The sequence below is a fragment of the Triplophysa rosa genome, linkage group LG15 (assembly GCF_024868665.1).
Source record: "Triplophysa rosa linkage group LG15, Trosa_1v2, whole genome shotgun sequence".
Classification (NCBI taxonomy): Eukaryota; Metazoa; Chordata; class Actinopteri; order Cypriniformes; family Nemacheilidae; genus Triplophysa; species Triplophysa rosa.
This window is the reverse complement of record NC_079904.1, coordinates 2961588-2980173: the sequence shown is the minus strand read 5'-3', so window position 1 is coordinate 2980173 and position 18586 is coordinate 2961588. Positions and strand designations below refer to the sequence as shown.

Genomic DNA, 18586 nt, shown 5'->3' with positions numbered 1-18586 from the left:
CTGTCCGCTGGCAGCCGCGTGGCGGGAGGAGGGGGCGGCGGGGGGTGCGTCCGTCTGCTATGACATTATTTTAGATCAGATCCCACTGCGATGAATTCAACGTTGCCCCTGTAATCTCTGATCTCACAGTCGGGAGTAAGAAACGCTGATGCCGTGGGGGGCGGGGCATATGCTGAAACAAACAGCCAATTATATTGATTAATTAATGTCAAAGGTGCACGTGACTTTTTTTAAAGAGATGTTTAACGTTCCACGGAGGAAAGGTGGAGGTACGCCAAAAAGTTTACATCAGTGAGAACATTCAGGGTGCTTTAGCCAATGTGTGCGAGCTGGCAGGCGTTTCCGAAATCTCTCTCGGGCCATTGCTTGCGTCTGGCCTCTTGCCTTCTATTGTTTGGAGAACATGTTTGCTATACAAACTGTTTTTCTTTGGGGGAGCTGGTGAAGGTTGTCAAGAGATTTAAAGCCCTGAGTTTCATTATACTGGATGAATAGAACGTCAAACCCCTTTCCCAAGTGAACGTGAAATCAGAATTAGGCTTGTTTGTGCATGTTATTGCAAAGCGAAAAATAAGTCTTTCAAATGTAGTATTTTTATGACGTTAACATGAATGTAAGCTAGGTTATCCCTTACTTTTTCACATTGGAGTTTGCTTAGGATTCACAAGAAAAATGTTCCAAAAGCATTCGGTGTATGACCACGTGTTTTTGCACATCTCTTTCTTCTGTAAAACATGCCAACAGAAGATAGAAGATTGATAGATTTCATTAAAAAATATACTGAAATGTATTGTAAAATCTGATTCCATTCTTTTCTATTTTCAAGCTCCAGTTTCTGATGGTTCTTTAATTTTTCCTAAAAAAATATTGATCTACTCGTCGTTAAACCACGCAATCTTAAAGACGTAAAAGGCTGTGAATACCTTTTCATATCGACTATAATGAACACTGGAAAGCAGACGCGTCTTTTCAAGGTCGCATCAGGTAAGATCTCATCCGTCTCTCTCTCGGCTCGCTCGGAGAGCCAACAGAAGCCCAGATGTGCAAACGGGCCGTGTCTGTTTTTATACGGATGTTTACGTAATGCGTTGTGAGCGCTGAGGTGAGAGGTCGAGCTGGCTGCTGTCCCTGTCAACTCATGTTTACAGCATTTAACGCTGATGTGAGCAAAAGCTCCAGTGAGGATGACTCTGAACAAACAAGCAATCTGGCCTTAGCTAGCTTCACCATAGCAACGCCTAACCCATCCGCTCGCTCTGAGAGTTCTGACTTTTCAGACAGTAGACGGAGAAATGCGTCAACGCACATTAGCATCCAATGTTATGTCGTAACGTCTGGTTTAAGTTATGTGTCATACACTTGCTAATTTGTTCAAGACTAATTTGCTCAATACAAAGCCAGCAATGCATGTGTCCTTTGAAGAAATTGCAGTCCCAGAATGCATTGCTAGTTAATTAAACGGATGGCGAACAAAGCGAGAAAAATGCTTATTAGAAATGTACATCCAGTTCATTCATGCGAATAAAATTGTTTGCATTCATTTTCGGAGCAAATGAAATAGTTTTAAAGTTGCAATTTGTCGTTTTTTAGTTAAGTTATTGAGCAAGTACATAAAAAGTGTTTAGAACTGTATTCACAACGGTAAGCCTATAATAATGATTCGTAAATTATTTTTTGAGCACTGCATTTTCACTACATTTTTGTCTTGTCTTTCAGTTCAAATATCTAAAAAGCTAAATAATGAAGAGAAGTCTATTAAATCATGTTTTTTTTTTTTTTAAAGAAAATCAAGTGTTTTTAATGCTTAAAACAGGGTCATTAGAGTAAGAAAAATAAACTTTAATGATGTTTATGGAATTAAATTGAATATGTACTATGATTTTTACTGATTATTTTCATTTCTACTGGAAAACAAAACAGAAATACTAAGAAATTCTATTTTTTACAGCGTGCTGTTGGTACGATTTTGTTGGAAATGTCAGTTTGACGTCATGTGACTCCAACACGCGTAAAAAATAAGTGCGTTAAGTAACCTGCAATTTTACTTTTCAAACAGAGGTGGCGTCTGAGAGGCAAAAGTGATGAACGCATTTTTAGATTTTAAATGTGTGTGCACAATGTATATCATTGCATCTTTGTCTGTGGTAAAATCTCTTGTTTTGCGCTTTCTATGAGGAGTGTTGTTTGTACTGAGTTGCTGTCTAAACCACTTTTGAGGATACATCCCGGTTAGAAGTGTGCTACCTAGACATTAGGTTTTGGAACGGAGGCATTGACTAACTGGGAGGTTAGACAGCAGGACGGACGCCATAGGTTTTGGACACATCCGAGAGACATGAGTTACAAACTTAATCATTTTCCAATCCTCTCTCTCTCTCTCTCTCTCTCTCTCTCTCTCTCTCGCAGCACATATCAGAGTTGCTGGCTATTGTTAGACTTCCATTCATCCACCCCAGTTACCTGCTGAATGTGGTGGACAATGAGGAGCTGATTAAATCGTCCGAGGCGTGCAGAGACCTGGTGAACGAGGCCAAGCGCTACCACATGCTGCCTCACGCGCGGCAGGAGATGCAGACGCCCAGGACGCGGCCGAGACTCTCTGCAGGTGTGACTCGCAATTTCAGCCGTATAACTTATCTGTCTTTCACCAATCACACGCTTGCTGCTTTTTTTCCCACACAGCCAGTCGGCGTCGTTGCGATCATGCCGGTGAACGTCCTATCACAAGTGTATTAAAAGTAGAGGACGTAAGCTAAACAGTTTGCTTTGAATTTGTAAATTGCCCAAACTTGTGCTATTGGTTGTCGTGTTGGGCAAACCAACCAATATTTCGAGAGGTTTTAATCTGTGATGACGTGGTTGAACACTGAGCTCACCTTAATATCTGTTTTCTCACCTTCTGTTGGAGAGCATGTTTGCTAAACCAATTGTTTTTTTCTTCGAGGAGCTGGGTGAAGGATGTCAAGAGATGTTCGGCAAGAGTGTTATTGTGTCGACATCTATAATGAAACGCCAACCCCGCACTTTAAAGTTAAAATGAAATAGACCTCGTTTACTTTTTGAACAGATGGCATTGGTCTTATTTTGCACCCTGGCAGTGTGTCACGCTTTCCTACAATAGATTGCATTTAAGTCAGATATAAAAAGGCCACTTTTCACAATCCAATAAATTCCAAATGGATCAAATCAAGGCATGCCGCACGGTTTTGATGTTGTATTGGCTGTTTCGTGACATGACGGAGGTAAAATGAGATGTAAACGCCCGTTCATGTTAACTTCTGTTAATAGTTCCCATTTTGCTGGGGAGCCAAAAGACTTTGCGTTGCACAAGATGAAGCTCGTTCATTTCAAGAAAATGACCTAAAGCTCGTCCAAAATCAGTCCTGCTTGCATTTCCACAAATTCAGTCTGTGTTTTTACGCTCACCGTAGATCTGACTGTCACTTCTGTTACTCTGATTGTATCTAAAGTCAATCTCAGGCCGCTGTAAAAATGCATCCAAACTAATTTATGGTTCAATAAGACCGTCGGCATGCAGCGGCGTGAATCACTCTCACTGTTCCAGCCCCCATGATTCCCTCTGCGAGACATGAAGCCGTGAGTGAGCTGTACATTTATTTAATCTTGATATACTGTGGCTCTCTTTCACTCGCCCATGAGTTTTATTGATCTCTGCGGTATTAGAACCGAAGCCGTCCCACACCAGATGAAGACCCTTCTCTCAGGAGCCATATCGCACTCGCACACACCTTCCTGTTACCAGATCAGATTTATCAGTTTGGGATGCTACTTTAAAAAGGTACACTCCAAAATATTCTTGGTTATTTTCGAATGCAACCATTGGGTTGTAAATTGACCTAAGCTGCGTAGTTTCAGCACAAAAGGTTGTTTTACTCATTGTTGGGTCAAATATAAATGTTTTCGGAGTTAATTTAACCCAACGACTGGGTTTGTACCTTTCTGACCCAACGCTGGGTCGAAAGTAACCGAGCATTTTTTAGAACGTTGCTTTCCAAACGATAAGCTACTCATCATTTTAAGGAATAGTTCACCCGAATATGGAAATTCTCAGTGCAACGTGGAAGTTGTTTTTTGTCTTGTGACGAAAAAGAGATCGTTTGCTGCCATGCAGGTATTTAAACCTGTGGTCATTGATACATGACGTATTGATCGTTACATTTAAAGAAAACGTCTTAATTAGAGCAATGGATTATTTTAATGATGGATGTTACGCTTTTTTAGCCCTTGCCGTGTTGAGCACTGTATAACAATTGAATATACAATTATTTGTTTGCATTGAACTGAAGAAGAAAAATCATATACAGTACATATGGGATGGCACGAGGGTGAGTAAACCTTGCGAGAATTTGCATATTTTGGTGACCTGTTCCTTTAAATCCTTTTAGTTAATGAGTTAATGTTAATGATATTTTGTTTCAAGCTTGAAGTGTAGCTGTTTAAGAATCAGTATCTTTCCCATTTTGTTTTTTATTTAAGTTGAGTAGTTTTGTTCTGGCACAAACGCAATAGATGTGTTTCCATCCAAGTTGTATATAAAATTTATGCAGAAAATTGGATCATGCCAAACAATATAACAGATGATTTGCTGCAAACATGTAGTTAATGTCGTAGCATTTACTTGCTCTCTTATACGGATCAATCTCACGAAACCACTGAAACATTATGGCAGCAAAGATTTACATTATAAAACATGTAATTCATTGACACAAAAAATGATCAAAATAAACATAATTCTGTTCTGTACCAGTTAGGGGTTGACCGTTTGAAATGGTTACGGTAATGAGACGTTTTAAAATCGTGTTTTCAATTGTGTTAAACTGTCCGTAAAAGTTTTGAAATTAATTATTTTAAACATGTAATGCCTTGTTTTAATAAATTAAAAGGAAATGATGCGAGTGTTTTAAGAAAATCATGTTTGACATCTTGAAACCAAGATTTTGTGACCCATATGGAACATAAGAGGAAATATTGAATAATGTTGACTTTGCTCTTTTATCCAACAATTGAAGTATACTATACCGGTCAAAAGTTAAGAATTAGGCTACTTGACAAAAATGTTTCTCGTAATCTTAAAAAGTCTTGTTTCAATGTTTGAAATTACTTTTGTAGACAAAAATATAAATTGTGCCAACATGTAGATTTCTTTTATTTGAAAACTAAATTTTTATTTAATATTACTTGGACCAGAGTTATTATAGTTTTGATTTTAGTTTTACTTAGTTTTATAAATATTTTTAATTAGCTTTTATTTTTAGATTTTTATTTTTTATGTTAATTTTACTTTAAGTTTTAGCAAATTTGGTATATGCTTTTGTCATTGTATAATTTATTTGTTTATGTTCAATGTTGCTATATAAGATGAATTCATTTTTATTTTAGTTTTTGTTTATTATTATAATTTTAGTGCTTTAAACTTATTTCTGTTTATTTTTGAGGCAACATTTAAATTTTTCCTTTGGTTAAGTTTTTCCAATAAGTTTTAGGTCAATATTTTGCTTTAATTTTCAACAGAAACGTTTTCAAAGTTTTAATTTTAGTAAACTAAAATAACCTTGACTTGGACCACATAATGAATAAAAAGCAGTCAATAAGAGTTCAGCATAGATAAAAATTCCTTCAATACTATTTAAAAAGCTTCTCATGTTGAGATATTGAGAAGCTGGATGATAAAATGCCAATTGTATGATTTTGCATATTCTAGGCAAAGACTGACTTTTTTGAAGATGCTAAAATATAACATTTCATTTATTTCGGGTGCTTTTAGTCAGATGGGTTTACTTTTATTCTAAAATGTGGAAAAATATAATTAAAGAATGAGTAAGTAAATGATGTCCAAGGCTCACTAACATAATGTCTCAATTTTGATTCCAAAGAGGAAAGAAAATCATAAATGTTTTGGAACCACCTGAGGGTGAAAAGTCGAAAGCGAATTTTGGGTGAACTGTCTCTTTAAATTAGTAGCGCTCAATTTTTCAGTTTTCAGTTTACTGTATTCTGTACTATGAATTTACTTCAAATGAATTCGAAGTGTAGAGAAGAGACCACAGGAAAGCAGTCGACCACACCAGAACACCTCACCGTCCGCTTGATTCCAGTTAACTCCAGATACGCCCGAGTTCGGCATAATAAACGTCTGGAAATGCTTGGTAAATAAGAGGCACGGTTTCCAATCTTTCAGAATGTTGTTTGTTTTTACTATTAAACAAGATATTTATGGAAAAAGTAGCCTCAGCAGAGGAACAAATTGCTCTCGGCCTCTGAGATTTTTCCTACTCCGCAGCCAGAACTCTTTTAATAAAGCGAAGTTTAATTATCGTCTGAAAGGTGTTACGAGCTCTGCGTGAACATCGTGTCACTCCCCAGAACTTATTTTCTGCCTGGAAGAGTTAAAGTAATTGGTAAACAAGCATCACTTTACGATGCTTTCGTGAGTTCAGCTATGGTTTGGCAGCCGGTAAACAAACAGGATGTTTTAAACTGTGGTTTCACCAACTTCAGTTTTAATTGTTGTTTTCGAGTTCAGATGGGATATTGACTCACAGACTTTGAATAAAAGGCTTGAACGTCAAGTTGAATTTATTGACTAACTAACAAAGTAGCAAAAAGTATTACGTTATCATCATTTTTTAGATGTAACGTAAAGTTTATTGTAAATATTAAATGCCATGATGGTCGGCATTGTGAATATTGGAAAAGTAGGGGATTTACTGTATGGCCGACATTGTGTGTTTTTATATATTTTTGGATTATATGTATACGTATAAACAACTGTTTAGTCATTTTTTTGTCGCAGAATAAATATTCTGTATAGAATATAGATAGTTGACCCTTTCATAATTTTCTTACCCTAATGTCATTCAAAACCTGTATGACTTTCTTTCTTCTGCAAAACACGAAAGAAGATATTTGGGAGAACGTTGGTGACCAAAAAACATTGACTTCCATTGTACGGACACAATACCCGCTGAGACATTTCTCAAAATATCTTCTTTTGTGTTCCACAAAAGGAAAAGTCATATGACGACGAATAAAGGATGACAGAATTGCCATTTTTTACCTTTAATAGACACATTTCTTCTGTATATGTGGCAGTCATTTGCTTACAGAAGATGGACGGAACTGCTTTCAGCATTTTTATGAAGTATTTGATGGGTCTGCTGTCTACAGAACTGTTGAGTGAAATCTTTATGGCTTGACCATCTGGTAGGCCATCTGATCGAGGTGATGAGAAGCAGCGTGTGGACCGTCACCTATAAGACCCGTTTATGAGAGAGAGAGAGAGAACCAGACAACATGCAAGTGGAGTGGAAAGCATAATTTGGTTCTCTCGACAGAGATTGAAGTTGTTCTGCCAAGAGTTTGTTATTGTGTGTTTGTTTGTGTGTGTGTGTGTGTGTGTGTGTGTGTGTGTGTGTGTGTGTGTGTGTGTGTGTGTGCGTGTGTGTGTGTGCGTGCGTGCGTGCGTGTGTGTGTGTGCAGTGCACTCTCTCTACCTGAGCTCGGCTGATAAGTCTCTGGTGTGTGAACAGACAGTGGAAGTGTTGAGATTCCATCCATGAAACATTTTTCATTGAGCGCTCACTCAATCACCACGCAAGGCTTGTTTCACAGCGCACGTGGAAGCAATATTAACCGTTACAGTATTTGCCAGAGCTCAGTCTATTTTTCATCACATTTTCTTAAGGAGGAAATATAGATTAAAATGCTCCGTAAATCGATTTGTCAACACATTCTTTTGCAAATTCAGCATACGGTGACAAACACCTCGACACTTTATATTCAGTAAATCTGACTGAATTTAGATGATGTAGGCAGTTTAACAACACTTATTTTTGGACCCTGTCCCGTGTTCATTATTTACAGTTTTGGTGTAAATGTTACACCCCTCCTCATATCTATTCGATATCAGTTTGTAATTATTAGCAACGGCCTGGTCCCTCGATGCTCAACGTAGTGAACCAGAAGTCACTTTATTTTCTGATGCATCTGCATCTCTGTTCCACCGCTCATGAAAAATGAACCATGGTTTTATTATAGTAAAAGCTACAGATACTATACCATGAAAAGTATAGTTACTATACCACAGTATATTTGGGCTTTCAATTGTTTTACTGCAAATATCATGGTAAAACTACAGTAAAGTTACTATTCCATGGTCAGTTTGGGCTTACCATGCAAATATCATGGCTAAAGTATGGTAACTGTACAATGGTAAATTTGGACTTACTATACCATGGTAGATTTGGGCTTTTTATGGTTTTTCTACAAATATCATGATTAAACTATAGTTACTATACCGTGTTAATCTGGGCGTACCATAGTTTTATGGCAAATATCATGGTAAAACCATAGTTACCATACCATGGTAAATTTAGTGTTACTACGATTTTATTTTGAATTTCATAGTTAAACTGTAGTTGATGTACCATGGTAAATTTGGGCTTAATGTGGTTTTACTACAAACATGGTTAAACCATAGTTACTGTACCACGGTAAATAGGTCTTACTGTGGTTTTACTACAAATATCATGGTAAAACCAGAGTTATCATACTATGGTAAATTTGGGCTTTTACTACAGATATCGTGTTAAGGTATATTTACAGTACCATGGTAAATTGGGCTTACTATGGTTTTACAACAAATATCATTGCTAAACTACATTTACTATACCATGATAAATATAGCCTTACTGTGGTTTACTACGAATATTGTGGTTAAAATGTAGTTACTATACCACAGTAAATTGGGTTTACTATGGTTTTACTACGAATATCAAGGTTAAAGTATAATTACTATACCATGGTAAATTGAAACTTTACTACAAATATCACGATTAAAATGCGGTTCCTGGTGAGGCAAGTGGTGATGCAAGGCAGTGAGACAACTGTTAATGTGTGGTTACTATGATTTTACAACAAATACTCTAGTATACTATACTATACTTACAATAGTAAACCCATGGTTAATTTTCATACGGGACAGCAGAAGTGATGTCGTGTGAAACAGCATTTATTCGGCTCAGGGTGTGTTTGGACCCGCAGAGCAGCACGTGCCGCGCACCCTCAGAAAAGCACCAACTGCCCTCAGACTGACAGCATCGGTGGGCTCACCAGGGAACCTGAGCGCTCTTCTCCCTTCCAGACAGATCAGGGCGACAGCACACCTGCTGCTCTCCCAGTAACTCGTATAGATGGGCAATCCACCCTAATTAAACTCAACAACAGTCTTTCCCACATTACACAACAGCAAAAACAAAGGTCTGTTTACTAGCCAGTATTTTTTTTTGAGCTTTCATTAATCTCTTAAACGTACATTTATGCATTTAGCCGACACATCCAAATCAACATTCAGGCTGTTTTTAGGGGATCAAACCGATGACCTTAACGTTGCAAGCGCACTGTTCTACCAATTGAGTTGTACGACCGATTCATTACGACTGCATGCCAAAATTTGATAAAAAAAACATGGAGCATATTTTTAAGCATCCTTCTGCCTTTGAGCCATAGCAACCAATATTTAGTCTCTGGTATCCTTGAGTTTCTGCGTGTGCCGTCTCTTACGATAATTAGTTTTCGTTTCACAATCTGTCCTTCCATTTGGCGAGCATTCACAAAGCTCTGACACAGTTTATTGAGGTCGCCCTCTCAAAACGAAACATTCAATCGGCAGTTACCGTGTCAAAGGTATTGGGTTTTGCTGATTTGACACTTACCCCCATCCTTTACAGACCACAAACTGCTTTTACCGACTCATTTCTCTACTGCGCTTGTCTTCAGACCGGCAGCCGAAGGTTGAGAACGGAAGGATGGCGTTACTCAGGGCGTCTGCGTTTGTTTAATTGATTTAAAACTCAAAAGCCTTATTGGTTTTCGAGTCTCACCTTCAGCGTTGGGTTAAGTCAGATTAATTAGTCCTTCATGATGATAAAACTCAGCGCCACAGTAAGATGCCCAGGGATCTCAATGACGCGTAGTTGTTACCGTGGCTTGGTTGGTGAAGCGTTGCAAAGGTCATGGGTTTGAACCCACACATAATGTATACAGTAAATGTGTTGCTTGATGGTTTGGGTAAAAGTGTCTGGCAGTGCACAAAAGGATGGAGGCCGAGCGCAGTGTGTGCGAGACATTATTGAGAACATTTCTAGCACAACTGTCAGCTTCTCCGAGCTTCAGCTGCAACCGATACTCACGCAGCTCCCCGTCCGTCTGCGACTCCCGTGTCAAAATTGGCGGTTAGTTCATTTGACGGAATAATTGAATTTCCCGTTCACATGTCTTTTGTTGGATTAGTCGATTGTGAAGAATGGAAATGATAAATCTGTCAGCGCTAATCGTAAAGTTACGTTCAGCTGTTTCGGCTGCTGTTCACTTTTCTGGATGGAATTTACGTCTGGAAGTGTAGAAAGATGATTTTGTTTTTGGCTTGGTGGGCCTGCAGTGTTTTCATTTCGCCTGTCAGATTTAATCCCACTTATGTTGCTCTATTGAGCATGGTTTTTTGCTCTATTTTGGCTGCTGAACTATTAAATGAGACATTGCTGCTTTTAGAGACAGTGATCAATCGGCAAGGCTTTTTGAAGACGAAATGACTGATTCAGAATAATGTTTTACGTTGTGTCTGGGAGTTATTTTCTTTGTAGAATGGGGCAAAGGCATTGGGTTTGGTGGCTATTAGGTTGATTTTTATTTCAGTCATTTTCTAAACAAATGACCATGAGCTTTAAGATTGCTAATTCAGCTTTTATTTTTTTTTAAATTATGTTTAAAAGCTGAATTCCTGATAAAGAACTACACTAGCCAAATTGTAGCCACAAACTAGAGATGTTCTTGTTACCATGCGCCACCAACACCTTAACAACTCAGGCGAAAGAGCTCAGGAGCGACTTCCCGATCCCATGATGCATTGCAAATTTCGTAATGATAGCTCCCAGCCCTCTAAAGACTTTTGCTGTATACTTAAATATATCATACTTTATTCATTTAGTTTATTAATTGTCATTTCATATTGTACTGTTAATTTGAATATATTATTTACAATACTTATGGAATAAGTAATTAATCACCTTGTAAAATGTGCAAAGTTTCAAGTAGTAAATTTCAAATTGAGTCAGTGTTTGTAATGTTGGGATGTATCTCAGAGCAGGCCTGTTTTATAGCTCAAAACTCTTTATTGATTTCTCTTTTTAAGCCCTATAGAGAAAGCGAATGGCAAAGATTGCTCCGGGATGGAGGCCACAGGAAAGTGGCCCATCATTGTGTTGTGCTGTATAATTCTACTGGTGCTTGTGTTGTGAACAGTTTGCTCATAGACTGTTAATGGACTTCGAGTGCAGGGTAAAACGTTTATGTGTTTATGATGATTCAATCTGTTCAGGCCGTTACACTGTGCACCTACGATCAAAAACTACTCGCTTTTGCCAGACTTTGTGAACTTTATGGCATCATCTCTTTGGAAATACATACAGGATTGTTTTTGGTTTGTTTTTTGCAAGTAAGATGTGAGTAAACTTGTGTAGTTGCAACAAGATTATAGATATTATAATAGAAGGAAGGAAGAACGAAAGAACGAAAGAACGAAAGACAGACGACAGACAGACGAGGATAGATAGATAGATAGACAGACAGACAGACAGACAGACAGAAAGACGGACGGACAGACAGACAGACAGACAGACAGACAGACAGACAGACAGACAGATACTATAGATAGACAGACGGACGGACGGACGGACGGACGGACGGACGGACAGACAGACAGACAGACAGACAGACAGACAGACAGACAGATAGATAGATAGATAGATAGATAGATAGATAGATAGACCGATGATGGATGGATGGATGGATGGATGGATGGACAGACAGACAGACAGACAGACAGATACTGTAGATAGATAGATAGATAGATAGATAGATAGATAGATAGACAGACAGACAGACAGACAGACAGACGAGGATAGATGGATGGATGGATGGATGGATGGATGGATGGATGGATGGACGGACGGACAGATAGATACTGTAGATAGATGGATGGATGGATAGATAGATAGACCGATGGATGGATGGATGGATGGATAGATGGATAGATGATAGGTAGGTAGGTAGGTAGGTAGGTGGATGGATGGATGGATGGATGGATAGATATGTGCAACAATAACATAATAGTGCTAATGTAATGTCTTAACATAATATTGCTGTGACAATAGCGTTGTTTCTATTTAAATAGCTTCGTTTACACATTTAGTATAAGGGGGTCCCTGCTCCATGCATCTCTCATTTAAGGGGTCATTGCCCCGAAAAACATTGAAGACCCCTGATTTAAAGGAAATGTGGTTGGCCACATAAAACCCATCGATCAGACAACTTCTTGTCTAAATTGGTGTTTTTAGCCAAAGCAAGCAAGCTGTAGTCTGGACCACATTTTACACCAGCAGGCAGAAGTCTACATGGCTGCTCATGCACCTGAGCCAAAATTAGAGGGCGAGGCTAAAAATCCACCGGTGCAGCAGGGGTTCCCATTTTAGAGGCTTATAGCTAAATCACACAACACCCAGGTTCCGTACAGCTTTAAAGGACACTTCGTACATGCGTTATTGTTATGAGAACTACATGTTGTTTGGTTACCATCTTCTCTGAAATGACATGATTAAATCATTTTAACTTCCCTTTTAAAAGAAATGACATCCCATCACATTCTGACTAACAGAAAAGCTAAAGCTACAATTTTAGAACGAGTCTACTGTAGGCCTCTAAGGAGAGAGAGAGAGAGAGAGAGAGAGAGAACATACTCTTCTTCTCTTTCTTGGACTCGAAGACCCCTTCCAAATCCAGGTTTTAATTGGTTGGAAAGTGCAAGACTCGGGCAATTACGTGAAAATCATCCCCTTGCGAAAGCACGTCGAGTCTTGATTATGGGACTCCGGGGTCTTCTTCCAGGCCAAGGTGACGGCTGTTTTGAGCAGTTTTGCTTTCCTCCAGCAGTGAAGGAGAGGCAGGAGAGATTGAGCGCTGGGGGAGAGGAGGAAAGACAGTTATTTACCGACTTTCTCCGCTCTGGATGTTATCATTATTGCTCTTTAGCTCGGCGGGGGATGAGAGCTACCTGGCTGCCTGACGTTATGTCTAGCAAACCTTTATTTACCGATGGCAGCCGCTCAAGCGATGCCATAGATAGGACTCATTAGGAGGAAGCGGTGCGGAAGAGACGGGCGTGATTGCGGGACCGTGTCCTGTGGGAGGCCGTGAGCGCAGAGCGAGGAGAAGCTCACCTGTCAGAGGTGTGGAGCGCATGCTGCGGCTGCTCATCACGCCGGGAGCGTACGTGTGGGGAGGTAAAAGGAAAAGTAGATGTTGGAGAAGTCCGCTCTGCCCCATCCCCGGATAAACTGTTTGATTGACAGACCATGCTGCAGCTGGACTTTTTTTATTGTGAGGGAACAATTATGGGTTAGTTTTGGCTCACCAGATGACTAGAAAGCGGGGAAAGTCAACGAAACGTTTTTTTTATATTATTAGTAAACGCTTTACTTTATGGAAGGTAAATCCTGCCAAATTTAAATTAATTAATTAATTAATAAATGATGAAAATGTAAACCAGATGAACAATTTCATTATACATAACTGCACGCACAATATCAAAATGAAAAATAAAATAATTTTATTTTCATTTTCATTTTTACACTGACAATGAATGCGTTGTCCCTGTCAAATTGAAGAAGAAAATGCAATTTGTGATTTGACATTTCATTTTCACTAAAATCTTCATCGAGGCAAGACTGCCAATATGAAAATGAAAAGGCAACTGTGGAAAAAGAAATTGCAAAAACATTTTTACAAAGATTTGTATTAATGCTCACGAAATAATACTGACACAATTCAAATTAAAATGTAAAGTTTGATTTTCATTTTATTTTCTCTTTTATTTCATTTTCGTTTTCATTTCATTTTCTTTTTCACATGCCTGCACTAAATAGTGAAATAAAAATCCAAGCGCGTGCCGAACCGTTGTTAGAGAACGGTGCGGTTAAATATTTTACCGAGAACCGTTACACGCCTATTAATCTGGTTTTCATTTTCATCGTTTAATTTATTTATTTAAATTTGGCAGGATTTACCTTCCATATTACTTAAAATGAATGAGAAATGTAGTTTTTCAGCATTTTGTTATGTTTGTGTTAAAGGTCCATCGTGTCATTTTTCTGTTGAGGTGTGTAAAGACCTTACATAATAAAGTGTTATGTTTTTATAATCTTAGAATGAGCTATTTCTGTCTACTCACACCGCGGGTCCCCTTACATGGAATTCACCATGTTGTTTCTACAGTAGCCCTAAACGGACAAACTGCTCTACTGAGAGCGTTTCGTAAATACATTATCTCCTTCGACAATGAAGTATCATCTTTGTTCTATGTCAGCCACTGTAGTGCTTCGAAAGGGAGGGGTGAGCGGTGGAGTGAGCCGTTGGTTGCAATTCGCAACCTCACCGCTAGATGCCGCTAAATTTCATACACTCGACTTTTAACAACTATCAAAGTACTTAAAGCTGAAAAACCCCTTTGGTGTAAAAAGTATGATAATGTTATATAACAAATTGTTAGCAAGGGTAAAGTTTTTGGTTGGGAGCGATTTTCATTCGCTTTGGATGTCTAATTACAGAATTTAAGAAGATAAGAGAAACCTTCGGCACATTAATAGTCCATTTGCATCTGCGCCGTCTCTCTCCGGCTGAGCGGCGCACGAGTCTCTGCCAGCTGCTTCAGCAGTCTGAATCTTTCTCATATCTCAGTTAAGACAAAACCCCTCATAGTGTATCTTTTCCTCTCGCTCGTTCTGTTTTTTCTGCTCTCTTTTCCACTCCACTTGTGTTTTACCTGCTCTGGAGAGAAGCGCTCAAATTGAGGAGGAGAGCGATAGAGAAATGGAGAGGGGGAGAGAAATAGATGACAATGTTTTAAAAGAAGAATGCTAGAGCGCAGAGAAGCCCGTGGATCAGGAGCGCGGCTGTTGTCAGGGGAGCGCAGAGGAAGTATTGATTCGGAAAGATGAGCCGGCGGTTAGAGGAAGCTCCAGAACATCTCCCTCTCTTGCCTCTCTCTCTCAATGTTTCCTCCTGCACCTTAAACAAAAGCCGGTCTCCAGCAGGCGATTTGATGACAAGCCCCGCGCCGGTGTAGACATGAGAAGTCTGAACATCGTGACCCTTACACACAACAGTAGGCTTTCTGAATGTAAACCTGGGTTTGGTTACACTTGGTGATTTTTGTCGGAATTCTTCATTTTCCTTCGGCTAGAGCATTTCAACATGGTTTAAGATTTCTGTGCAGTAATAAAAGTCAATAATAGGCCTTTATCTGTTCCCCAGCTTGGGAACCACTTGCCCTTGAGTTTTCTATGGTGCATTGCTGTGTGGTTGCTAAGGTGTTTTGAGTGGTTTCTAGGGTGTTCTAGGTGGTTCCTCCAGGCCAAAATGTTCCTGTATAGCGTTGCCTCATATGCTCGATCCAAGGAACTAATAAAAATTGTATTGATTCAGTGCAGTACGCATTGAAGGTCCTGTGTATGAAATTTAGCGGCATCTAGTGGTGAGGTTGTGAATTGCAATCAATGGCTCACTCCATCCCTCCCTTTCGAAGCACTACGGCGGCTCTCACAGCACTAGGATGTCATCACGTTTTCGCTTCTTTTCAGAAGGAGATAACATATTTACCAAACGCGCTCTCTAGAGCAGTTTGTCCATTTAGGGCTACTGTAGAAATGCGGTGAATTTCATGTAAGATAGAAATAGCTCATTCTAAGGTAATAAAAACATAACGCTTTATTATGTAAGCTCTTTATACACCTCTTAACACATAGTTATGTATATTATATTGCATTTCTGTCAACAGATCCTCCTAAAAATATTATTCAACCCATTTTATCATCCGCCGGGCAACACTCTTAAGTCTTACGAATGAAATGAATAACACTCGTAATTTCAATAAAGCTGCATTATTTGAAGCATCATTCATGTCTGTAGCATAAACAGCTTGGACAGGTTTCTTACTAAGTTTTACTTCTAAGTTTTTATCATAAAATACATCCCTTTTCATCATTTATTAACCCTCATGTCATTCCAAACCTGTTTGACTTTCTTCCTTCTGCAGAACACAAAAGAAGATATTTTGAAGAATGTTGGTAACCAAACCCTCATTGACTTCCATTAAGAGACATTTCTTAAAATTCCTTCGAAATATCTTCTTCATACAGGTTTGACAGAACCTCTCATTTTAGTTTTGTCATTGTAAATGTTCTGCTTTTACAAACGATAAACAAGCACATTTGAATATCTAAACACGACCATGTGAAAAGCCCGAAATGAAAGCGACACGGGACAAGATCACGGATGAGTGCACAGGTGCAAATGATGCATTTCATGTGGTGCTGAAGCTGACGTGCCGGCGGTTATAAGACACTTGAGGGCGTGCGGCCAAACAGATGGTTATGAGTTTAGTTAAGCTCTGATAATTCACTTACACTCTTCATTGGACACACATGCACAAACAGACTCGTGATGTGGGGCGCGAGTTAACCTGGATTTCGGTTTTTATATAACATTGAACGATAACGCTATACAGATTTAGTGTTGTGTATTTATTTACCATTTGATTTTTGGGTAAGCTGTTCCTTTAAGATACTTGTTTTATACACCGTCTCTGTGTGGGAGAACAACAGTGTTCTTTGGGGGGTCCCTGCAGTTCATCAATACACCATAAAGAATGGCCTCCTGTCAGGCGCTCTATTTCAACACCTCGACACCCCACCACAGGGGCAATAAACTCAGATATTTGTATCCTTTGTCTAACCCGCAGGTGTCGCAGAGGTGATCGTGCTGGTCGGAGGGAGGCAGGCCATCGGCATGAACCAGCGTTCTCTCACGGCCGTCACCTGCTTCAACCCGCAGAACAGCAAGTGGTATCCGCTCGCCAGCCTTCCGTTCTACGACCGCGAATTCTTCAGCGTCATTTCGGCAGGGGACAATATTTACCTGTCAGGTATGTCGGATTTTGGAGGGAACGTCGTATATCAAGCGAAATACTCTGTTGTCACTTCTCAGGCGCTGAGTGTTTCTCGCCACATGATCTCATGAAGGATCGGCCTGATGCTGTGCATTAATCTAGGCCGGGACTCGATCCGTGTCTAGGGATGTGCCCTTTAGATTCTAGCATCAAAACAGCAGCAACAAATCCCACATCACCCGAGTTATTTCACTTTTTCTATTTTCTGAGGCCGAGTAAATACGAGTGTACGTGTTTGAAACGACATTGTGCAATGTCAGAGTCGTGCGGCGTGACCGATACGTCGCCCTGTTTCCAGGTGGGACGGAGGCGGGGGTGACGATGGCAGATGTGTGGTGCTACATGTCACTTCTGGACAACTGGAATCTGGTCTCCCGAATGACCGTCCCCCGCTGCAGACACGGCAGCCTGGTGTACGATGGGAAACTTTACACTATCGGAGGACTCGGAGTGGCTGGAAACTTGGACCATGTGGAAAGGTGATTTTTTTTATTTCGATAAATAATTTTCGAATTTTTTTATTTCGATCATCTTGACTTGCTTTGTTTTATTACTATTGATTCATATCTGCAGGAAAGTAATTGACTGCATTTGTATGCAGGACCTATAGACCATTTAGCAAGATGTAACCAACGCTGATCCAGAACCCATTTCAGTTTTTTAACGCTATACAAACGTAACAACGACAGATTTAGAACTGAATGAAAACGTCAAACCAACATCTTTACGACTAATATAGACGTTAAATCTCTCTCTGGTCGTTTCATTAAGCAGGTGTCACCTTGAGATGCGTTTTAAACCGTATTAAATACGTTCACATCTCGTCTGAACTCTTATTGCCAGCTTGTTCTGCAGTATTCAGTCATTCCATTCAAAAACATTACAATAACATTTTTAGTTTTCTAATGAAACAAATCAATGCATTTACATTAGCAGTGTTGGGTGTAACTAGTTACTAAGCAATTAGTTACTGTAATTTAATTACTTTCCCTTTGAAAAAGTAAAGTAAGGGATTACTTTTTCTGTAATTTAATTACAGTTACTTCTGATGTAATTAAACTAAATACTTTGTGTAATATGTGTGTGTGCAGAAGTGGAATTGACATCAAAATTCAAAGTCTAACTTTAAAATCCGTGCTTTAATTTGTAATTAATAATGATACTTTATGTAGTTTTATATTATTTATTTAAATTAATTAAAAGAGCCGTTTCGTGTCTATCCTTGAATCACTTAACTCATCAAGGTTGATGTAGGATATAGAAAGTAATTAGTAATTAAATACTTTTTGGAGTGAGTAATTTGTACAGTAATCTAATTACATTATCGAATGTGTAATTAGTAACTAGTAATTAATTACTTTTTCAGAGTAACTTGCCCAACACTGGACATTAGTATGTTTTTATCTACCAAAATAATTGTAAACTTTTGCAAACATTTCAAGTGATCCTAAACTTTTCAACATTGGTGTATAAATAGCATTTTGGCTTAACCCTTAAGCCAAGGCCTCC

General features: G+C 39.0%; 1 protein-coding gene across 3 annotated transcripts in view; it reads left to right on the top strand.

Annotated features, from left to right (window-relative positions):
- The window catches only part of LOC130565488 (kelch-like protein 29), a 197584-nt gene that overhangs the window by 162587 nt on the left and 16411 nt on the right, over window positions 1–18586 (top strand). For all 3 annotated transcript variants that reach the window (XM_057352226.1, XM_057352227.1, XM_057352228.1), the window contains 3 exons: window positions 2407–2605; window positions 16871–17053; window positions 17376–17556. In XM_057352226.1, coding sequence (XP_057208209.1) covers window positions 2407–2605; window positions 16871–17053; window positions 17376–17556 — 563 coding nt within the window. The remainder of the gene's footprint in view (window positions 1–2406; window positions 2606–16870; window positions 17054–17375; window positions 17557–18586) is intronic.